Source organism: Budorcas taxicolor, chromosome 17 (assembly GCF_023091745.1).
Source record: "Budorcas taxicolor isolate Tak-1 chromosome 17, Takin1.1, whole genome shotgun sequence".
Lineage (NCBI taxonomy): Eukaryota > Metazoa > Chordata > Mammalia > Artiodactyla > Bovidae > Budorcas > Budorcas taxicolor.
In genome coordinates this window covers 34,717,156-34,727,208 of record NC_068926.1, presented here as the reverse complement: position 1 = coordinate 34,727,208, position 10,053 = coordinate 34,717,156, and the positions used below count along the sequence as shown (strand labels likewise).

Here is a 10,053-nt window from a genome sequence, read left to right as displayed (position 1 = left end):
TATCTTACAAAATTGAAGGAGTCTGGGATTTTTACAATTTTTATTTTGGGGAAATTACATCACAAATCAAGAGAGCAATTATTATAAAATCTACAGCAGGAAATCATACCTTTATCACATATTACATACATTTGCAGTAAAGCGTGCCACGTTTTAGATTTCACATATTCTGAACTTTGCTTTAAATTGGGTCTGTAATGGCATATCATCATCTTTTTTATATCAATATACATTATCTCACTAACTGATCAGTAGTGAGGGCTTGATATACAACTTTTTAATCTTTTCTTCTTCAAAGTTGTTTTCTAAGTCCACTTTTAAGGGTAGAGTTCACCAATCTTTTTGCTGAGATTTGATAACTGAAGACTGCTAACTAAATTTAAAGGTATTCTTTTATGACGAAAGGCATTTGAAGGATTTTTTGAGGCAATCCACATTTTCAGAGGATGTTTGTTAGGGGACTGTACAGGGCGATATATCCAAGTGGGTACTCATAAAGGAAAGAGGAAACGACTGTTGGGGAAATCCTGCTCCAGGTTTTCAGGCAGCCCGTATGATTGACACATGATATCACTGGAGGCGTGTCCTGGAGTGGAGGTGGAGGTGGAGGCTAAGAGCTGAAATTCTGCGGAGCCGGAGTGGGACTGCTCTGTAAGGCACGCAGTGGTTTGCAGAGTGATAGCCGCAGACACAACTCCCAGCCCTGGAAAAGGAACAGCTACAGTTGCTGTAAATGTGCCTGAAAAGCAATTTCCAATCTTTGCTTTAGGTAAGAACTGTTTCCTTCCTTTCCTTCCGTAGACATGTTAAGGAAAGATCAGGTGAGAAATGTTGGCTTTTGCAAGGAACTGATTATTTCTTTGAACTCGCTTTAGATCTAAGATTACTGGTTGCATTTCAAATTACCAGTAGCATTCCCACTGCTAAAACGAATGCTCTTAAAGTAAATGCTACCACTAAAAGAAAAAGCAAGGTCCTTTTCCTCCCCACCCCCACAACCCCCCCAGCCGAGCAGTAACAAGTTTCAAGTCTGAAACAGTCGGATGTGTGAAAGAAAAACTGGGTGGTTTTTCTTTTTTTTCTTTTTTTCTTTGCCAAGGAGGGACTGGCATTCGGTGTGTGGACCAAATGCATGTTTGTTTAGGCATTGTTGGCGACCGAATCCCCAGAAGCAATTGTTTAAAACCTGAATTTCCCGTCTCTGTGTATTGATTTCCAATGCGCAGAAGCGTCGCTTGAACGTTGTTTGAACTCTTAGGCATTCCAAGGGGCAAAAGCACTTCGGCAAAAACGTGCAAGACTGCATGTTACTTTGGTTCGCTGCTGACACGCCGACTGTGCGCCCGCCTGTCAATCACAGGGAGCAGCAACAGCCAGCACATGGCAGCGGGTGCGGGCGGCGGGCGAGCTGCCGAGCGGCCCTCTCCGCTCCACTCTTCGCCCGGGCGGCGGAGCGCGCGGCGAGTCCAAGTGCCTGGAAAGAAAGGGAAATTAACGTGTTCTTATCTCTAATCGTTTGTAGCAGGCGTTTCGGCCGCGGAACAGGAGGGTCGGAGGACTGGGAGTGATCGCTGCCGGGAGAGGCTGACTGCCAGGACCGGAGTTCCCAGGGACGCCGTGCCCCCACTTGCCCGCCGTGCGGGATCGAGAAAGTGCCTGGACCTGCGCGGGAGCAGAGGGACGACGCCCCGCCTTCTCCCCGGAGGAGAACCCCAAACCTCGCTCCCTTCACCACCGCCCCCTTAAAAGCGGGTAAAAAAACAAAATCCCACCCACCCCCACCCACGGGGAGCGGCGGTCGGGCCTCTCAGGCGTGTACTCCCTGCGCGGCTCCGTGACTCGTCCGTGGACGCCGGTTCGAGCCCCGTCCCGGGCGCCGCGGAGCCTCAAACGTCCGTGACGTGGATTTCCACGCGTCAGGAGGCCGCCACTCCCGCCTTTCCCGCGAGGAGCGACTGGACCCCGAGGAAAACTCTGGTCCGAGCACAGCGGCGGGTCGGCCGGCCAGTCACGCACTCCTCTCCCCGCCGCTCCCCAGCTCGCCTTCCGTATAGACCGGGAGAGCCCTCCTGAAGGGATTTCTTTTTTTTTTTTTTCCTGGTTCTTGGAAGGGGGCTACACGAGAAGAGCCCCGGAGGTGGATGTTACTGAGCTGCGCGGCGCACGCGAGCTGTGAGAGGTCTGCGCCTGGCCGCGCCGCGTCTCCAGAAGATTGTCCCCCGCAGCCGGAAGGGGGCCGCGGGGAGCGCTCCTGCCCAGGGGCAGAGGCCGCGGGCCGCCCGGCCGCAGCTCGGGCCATGCCTCCCCATCCTCCCCGCCGCGGTTGATGCGGCGAGTGCACGCAGTCGCCCGCACCGGGACCCAGGCCGGGTTGCACTGCTTGGCCGCCCGCCCCCGCTTCGGCCTAGGTGAGTTTGGGGCGGCCGCCCTCGGGCTGCGGGGGCGGGCCGGGCGGCAGGTGCGGGCCCTGGGGAGCGGCTTGGGGGCCCGGACCGCGCGAGGGGAAGGGAGAGTGGGGCCCCCCCCTCTCGCGGCCCGGCCGGCCCGCGGGGCGCTCAAAGCTGGGTGAGCCGGAGAGCGACCTTTCGCCTCCGCGCGGGACGGCGAAGCGGGGTCCCCAGTCCTCAGTCGCCTGCAGCGGCGGCGCGGGGACCCGGGGTGTCCTCTCGGGGAAACCCCTCCACGCGAACGGTGCATTCGGGCAGGCTTGGAGCGGGGAGGAGGGTCCGAGGAGGACCGCGGAGCTGCTCGGCGGGTGCCCGCGGCGGGCTTTCGGGATCCGAGGATCCCTCGGCCGGGGGCCTCCCGAAAGGCGTGTTCGCGCGCCAGTGCCAGGGCGGACCCCGGGTTCGCTGGGGAGCCCCTGGGCCGAGTCGGTGTGCGCCCGCGCGAGCTGCCACTTTATTCTTGTTGTGAGCGCGGCGGCGCGGCGAGGGGCGGGAGAGGGCACTGCCACTTTAAAAGTGGGCAAGTCCGCCCTCCTGAGGTAATGGTAACCTCAGCCTCCTCCCCTCCTCCTGCCCGAGAGAGAGAGAGAGGAGAGAGAGGGGGAGCGAGAGAGAATACTTGTTTTCATTCATAACTTTTTCCTTTTCCTTCCTCTCCGTCAACTATTTATTCCCCGCTCGTCTCAGCGCGGATTGCAGAGGGCGCAGCTCCACCGCGGGAACCGGCGATGTGGCGACACCGCTCCGCCGCCCGGGCCCCCGGCTCGCTGCGCCCCGGCTCTTTAGGAATCCGGCTTCTCCTTTAAAGTGTAGACAGATTTTTATTTATAACCCTCCCTGCCTTGGGCTTGCTTTTTGGCGCCTGCATTCACTCCGAAGGCTTTTCCTGATTTGTAAGCATCCTTGGTGGCATACGCCAACAGGCTTTGGAAATCCACGGTGATCCTTAGAATGTGATGGGATTGTCCGAAAAGGTATTCGACTTCGATTCGGGGCTTTCTTGGGGGAGAAGAGTCTGCCGAGAGCGTGTGAGCGTGTTTGGGGCTAGATCCAGGGCTGTCACTGCTGGAAAAGGGGCTTTGCTTCAGATCCGAGGTGGCTGACATTCTGCTTTTACTTTTTATCTGGTGGCCTCCCTTACCGGCCAGCAGGAACTTTGTTACAGCTAGCATTTAAGACTTAAAGTCGTGCCTTGTGCTTTTTCTACTCTCTTCAGATCCACGTTTTTTCCTTTCGTGTGGAGTCTGAATTAGTACTTTTAAATACTCTGCTTTAGAAGCACTGGGTTAGAAAAGTGCTTTGCGAGGAGGAATGATACTGCAGAGTAACGATGGAATCTTTTTAACAGTCCTTAAGGACTCCAGGACTAAACCCAGCAGGTTGTGAACGTGTTTCTCCTCGGGTACAGAGAAGGTAGAAACTTGAGTCTCCGAGTTGGGAGAATGAGCGGGGGGCGGGGGGGGCGGGGGGGGACGCCAAGAAGTTAACGTGTAAGACAGTCCAGGGCCGTTCAGTGAAGTTAATAGATGAAATGGACTTCTTTCTGCCTTATTCCTGAAGCTGATGAGATTTGGCTCATGGTAGTGGAGAACAGGCATTTTTTTCCTTTGCATTCTTGAACTGGATCAAATCTGTAGATTGTGGGAGGAATTTGTGTGAAAAATATTGTGGTTTACCGTTTATGAGAACAAAAACGTTTTTATGTTTAATAGATGGTTTTATGAAGAATGCATTATAAATTAGAAGTAATTTATCATTGGTATTGAAACAGATTTTTACCTGGATGTTGCTATACTTTATTACAAGAAGCACATTGATTCAGAGTTGGCAGTGCTTTTGAAAATCAAGATCTGGCATGTAAATACAGATTTTTAAATTAGAGGAAATACAGATAATTAAAATGGCCAGGATTTCCCCATACTACTTTAAAGGCCAGACACTTTGTATGTGAAAGTTATCTTGTTATGTCAGTGATCCTTATTTAAACTTAAAAAAAAAAACTTCAAATGTGAATGGTCTTAACATTCACAGAACTGTACATTGAGTTTTGTGTGTGTGCTTTAGAGGCTATAAAACACCAAGAACTGCTGTGTTCGTCTGCATTCACTTTTATATCTTGTAGACTAATAGTGAACTAGGTTTAAAATTCTAGTTTCTACTGAAGATGACCTCTTAATTTGAGATTCCATTTCAGTTTGGAGTGTCTTTTTTTTTTTTAATGTGTGAAGTATACCTTGACTAATTTCCTGAACACTAATCGAATGCTTATAACAGCAAACATAATTAAAGACAACAGCACCGTAGCCATTCTTAGTTTGTTGTTGTTGTTGTTTTTTAATGGATGTTTTCTTTTATGGAAAGTACCCATGAACTGATACAGAGCTTCTTTAGATGAGAGCAGTTTATTAGTGCTTATACTCAGTGTTCCCCACAAGGGCATACTCCATTTTGTTAGATTCACAAACAGGAAGACATTACTTCTTGATTCTGCTTTTTAAAAGTTGAAAAAACTTCCAGTTCTTATGGCATGGGGTCTCTTGCTTACATTCTTCTTCTGTGATGTGGTCCTAAGCCTCTCTCGGAATTGGACTCTGTCCAGGACCCCAGCATCATTGTAATCCGCTGATGAGGGAGATCATTACCAGGTGGTTTAGGCAATTTGTGACTTGACAGGATTTCTCACCTCTTCCCCCCTACCCCCCCAAATACTTCTAGTCATTTATTTTCTCTGTTTGTTTTTTTTTTTCATCTTTGATTTCCTTTTAGGATTTCAGATGCATGCCAGGTTTCCACTGATTGCCAGAAATCAAGATCACTACACATGGATCCCCAAAATCAGCATGGCAGTGGCAGTTCATTAGTTGTGATCCAGCAGCCTGCATTGGATAACCGTCAGAGGCTAGACTATGAGAGGGAGATTCAGCCTGCTGCTATTTTGTCCTTAGACCAGATCAAGGCCATCAGAGGCAGCAATGAATACACAGAAGGGCCATCTGTGGTGAAAAGACCGGCTCCTCGAACCGCACCAAGACAAGAAAAGCATGAGAGGACTCACGAAATCATACCGATTAATGTGAATAATAACTATGAGCATAGACCTACCAGCCACCTGGGACATGCAGGACTCTCAAATAACGCCAGAGGCCCCATACTGAGCAGATCAACCAGCACTGGAAGCGCAGCCAGTTCTGGGAGCAACAGCAGTGCCTCTTCTGAGCAGGGGCTGTTAGGAAGGTCCCCGCCAACCAGACCCATCCCTGGTCACAGGTCTGAAAGGGCAATCCGGACCCAGCCCAAGCAACTGATTGTGGATGACTTAAAGGGCTCCTTGAAAGAGGACCTGACGCAGCACAAGTTCATTTGTGAACAGTGTGGGAAGTGCAAGTGTGGGGAATGCACAGCTCCCAGAACCCTGCCATCCTGCTTGGCCTGTAACCGGCAGTGCCTTTGCTCCGCTGAGAGCATGGTGGAGTACGGAACCTGCATGTGCTTGGTCAAGGGCATCTTCTACCACTGCTCCAATGACGATGAAGGGGATTCCTACTCGGATAATCCTTGCTCCTGTTCACAGTCACAGTGCTGCTCTAGGTACCTGTGTATGGGAGCCATGTCTCTGTTTTTACCTTGCTTACTTTGTTATCCTCCAGCCAAGGGATGCCTGAAGCTGTGCAGGGGGTGTTATGACTGGATCCATCGCCCAGGATGCAGATGTAAGAACTCCAACACTGTCTATTGTAAGCTGGAGAGCTGCCCCTCCCGGGGACTGGGTAAACCATCATGATTTTTGGAGGTGGGTTGGACCTCCTGAACTTCTCTTGCTTTCAAGCTGTGGCTGTTAAAAAAGATGCTGTCAGATACTGGTTTTATTTTCTTTGCAGTTTTCCCCTGTCCCACCTTTCTCCCCTTCTTTCCAAGGTTTGACTCATGGATTGTACTCTTCTCTAATGGATGATCTTCAGTAAGAGTGGACTGTGAAATGCATCTGGCTCCCCGTTATGACAAGAGCCTCTGCCATCCACTCGAGAGGGTATTGAGAGCCAGTGGGCTTTTGTGTAGCCTTTTTGTTCTGCAAGCAACTTTCCAAAGTTGTACACGTGAACATATCCACACATGTACACCCAGGCTACAGTGATTTAGAGCTGTTTTTGATTGGGTACTCTGGGAACAGGGAAATTGGTGTTTAAAGAAGCAGCCATTTAATTGCTTAAATAAGCTATATATTAAATCTGTCTCCAATTAGGGCTATCTTCATAGCATTAGACACTTAAGTAGCATGGGAGATCTGTTTTTGTTACAACGTTAAAATTCTCCTTTAACCACTGCCCTCTCCTTCTTGATCCTCAACTTTCTATCCCCTCAGTTTTGGCTTTATCCTTTTTAGAGATGCCAGGGTTTTCTGTTTTGTTTTGTTTTGTTTTTCTGTGTAATTTTAGGTCTGCTTTACAATGTAAGTCTTCACATTGGAGATATATTGGTTGTGTCTTACTCATCCTTATTCAAGCTTTCATATTTGTGAAGGACTCGACTCCCTCCCTTCCATACTCCTTGCTTTTCACCAAATTACTCTTGTCATTGAGGGCACTTGGATAACTGAAGTTGATATTTATATCTGATCAATCTATAGATGTCACAGAACTATGCTGCCTGAAGTGATCTTGGCTCCTTAATGGTTTTTGGCCACTTGGTTAGTTAACAGCTGGGTAGTTCTAATCTTTTCTGTTTCATTGCCTTAACCACAAATTGTGGTGCTTTTTGTATATTTTATGTATAAATCACAAAGTTGAATTCTGACTATTTTTAAGACAAAAGTCTGTTAAACTTTTTTATTGTAAAGAATATTTATTATGCGAATCTCTATTATTTTATGATATTTATTGCAAAAGACTGTTGAAATGTACTCATGTCTGAATATAACAAAATATCAATACGTAACGGAAAATAAGGTGACACGAAGAAAGTACGTATGTTAACTATAATGCAGAAAATATATTAATTAATGAAACTGTCTCTTGATTTCTTCATTTATTAGCGTGTACTGTTGTGATTTTTGTCATTTGCTTTGACTCTTCATGCATACCCATTTTCTTTCTTTCCCTTAATATACCAAATCTAGATGTAGGTGAGCTCAAATCTTGAACTAGATGTTTCCTGGAAAATTCATTAATCAAGATTTTATATTCCAAATTCTGTTTCAACAAATGCCCAAGTGAATCACTTTACAAAGTGAAAAAAGTTTTTCTGTGATTAATATTAACAATTCCATCCCTCCTTTGGCTATTTTGTAAGCAAGGGGTTTTGTGTATATCAATTTCTTGGAATGGGACATACCTGTATGTTTTAAATAATGTTTATCTTAACTCTTGGATTAGTCTGAAATTAATTTTCATCAGCAAAGCTTAAAAAATTAGTTCTGTAGCCATACTAGGAGTCTCTGGCACTGTCATTTTAATAAAACATTATAGAATTTAAGAGTGCATCAAGGGGATAGTTAACACTATCAAAGAGAAGTTTTAAAAACATTCCAATCCTTTTCATTCCTTTAATAAGTCTTTAATGTGCCCTGATCAAATAACATTGTGTCATGTCTCATGGAATTAGAAATGTGAGGGTGTGAAACTTTATATTAAAAAAGTACGTGTTTTTAGTTTTTAGCCTGCTGAAGTCAGGACATAGTTAGAATCTTTGGGTCTGATAAAATTTTGTTCACGTGAATCCTCAGACTTGATTTCACTAACTCCTCCATATGCCTAAGTGATGTGTCAAACCTGAATAATCAGCATTTGAGAATAAGATGTTGGCATAATTTGAACCCAGGATTTAGGCTGTCAAAACTCTTATCCAGCTTTTTTGTTTGGTTGTTGTCTCTTACATGATTTGACTACTAGTTTTGGATTATTTATCCTTTGTATTTATAGACTTTGATTTTGTTTTAATTAAATGAGACATAAATGATAGAAACTTTTAATGCATTTCCACCAAGCCACTAAACCTGTTAGTTGGCATTGTGACATTTGGCTTAATCAAGTATTTCCTCTATGCTCTGAAAGCAGGAACATTTTTAAAAATTTCATAATCTATGGTATTTTAAACTGTGAATTTGTTTCCTCTTGTATTCAAGTTATGTGGTGATATCACTGGTCCCTGAATATTGAATATTTCATTGAGATTTGGCTCCTTAATGAAGCATGAATAGACTCCTTCAAAATACTGTGTAACTTTTTTCTGTTATTTAGACCCTTCGTATAATTAGGAATTGGTGTAAGAGCTGTCTGTAGTTAAACTAACCAGACTAAGAAGCTATGGCTTTTATTGAAAGAAATTTATAACTTTTATGAGAATAAGGTATGTTGTGGAGTTTTAACTTCTGACTATCTGGGGAATACGTTAAAATTATAATATTAAGATGGCAGTCTGCTGCTTCCAGGGTTCTATATGCACTCTGGCATAATGTCAAGCTCATATTTGGAAATAGCAATAGGTTAGGAGTTCAGATTTCTAACATGCTTGTCAGATACAAAGAATAAACACTTTGATTCAAAACTTCCTCCTTTGTGATGGTTTAAACCTAGAAGAAAAAAATATTAGGATGTGTCTTCATCAGTGCTCATGAGTCCAATGTGTTTGAACTGAATACTGATGATCATTTTAAAGTGCTAAGGCTTTGAAAGCATTAGCACAGCTGACATTTCTTATAATACCCCTGCCATTTATTTGATATTGCCAAGTTAAAAATACCACACAGATAGAGTAACCTTTCCCTTTTCCTCAATTTTGTCCCTCTTCCTCAACTGCCAAAGCTTGACAGAATGAATATTTTTTAAGTAGTTCCTTTCCAGCATGTTTTCTGAGTGTTGTTCTTTTCATTCAAAGAAGTTTCATTTGGATAATTGTGAATAAAACCAGTACAAGATTTCTGTAATTGAGTAGTTTCCTGTCAACAGTTTAATAAAATGTAACTCAGCAGAAGTATGGACTATGAAAAAGTAGATATACTTTTTTGTGAAGGCTTGAGGTGAATCTTTAAATTATAATCTGTGATAATTATTATATAGTTTTCAAAACACAAATTGTGGAACATTCCAGTTATTACAAAGAAAAAAAAAGAAAAACAGTGGTTTTTAAAGTTAAAGGAAATGAATTAAAAACTAATGTTTTTACCCTAAAGTTAATATTGAAATCAAACTCAAGATTCATTTGCAGAAGATTGATTTAATTTTTGAAATTGTCTCCTTTTCCTGAATCTTCCCTTTTTTTGTTGAGTGATGTATTTCATGGTAGTTTTATGTATAACTCTTTAGCAAAAAGGCACAATCTCATTTCTGAACATTGAAAAATGGAAACAAAGAATGTCTAGACAGTTCTCATCTTAAACTCTGCCCCACCTCCCACTATATATATATATATATATATATATATATATATATATATATATACACACACACACATAGCAAGAGAGTTTGGTATCATTTTTTAAATATCTTGACAAAACTTTAAATCCCCCTTTGGCCAGTTGATAATTGGAGAACTGTAAAAACATTATTTCCCTCACTAGATAAGATGGCCATGAATTTAACTGACAAGTTTTTGATTCTTCTAATATTCCCTC

General features: G+C 44.3%; 1 protein-coding gene across 2 annotated transcripts; it reads left to right on the top strand.

The window, feature by feature from the left end:
• The first annotated feature begins 634 nt into the window (after positions 1-634).
• Positions 635-7,440, top strand: SPRY1 (sprouty RTK signaling antagonist 1). Of its 2 annotated transcripts, XM_052654714.1 has the most exons (5): positions 635-769; positions 1,523-1,752; positions 2,112-2,408; positions 3,135-3,421; positions 5,214-7,440. In XM_052654714.1, exon 5 carries the CDS (start codon positions 5,269-5,271, stop codon positions 6,226-6,228), a length of 960 nt encoding a protein of 319 aa, XP_052510674.1. In that variant the 5' UTR covers positions 635-769; positions 1,523-1,752; positions 2,112-2,408; positions 3,135-3,421; positions 5,214-5,268; the 3' UTR covers positions 6,229-7,440. The 2 variants fall into 2 exon arrangements, with proteins under 2 accessions (XP_052510674.1, XP_052510675.1); XM_052654715.1 differs by lacking the exon at positions 3,135-3,421.
• Positions 7,441-10,053: the final 2,613 nt, after the last annotated feature.

Excerpts from the sequence above, each read along its gene's own strand:
- SPRY1 (XM_052654715.1), top strand. The coding sequence starts at position 5,269 with ATGGATCCCCAAAATCAGCATGGCAGTGGCAGTTCATTAGTTGTGATC.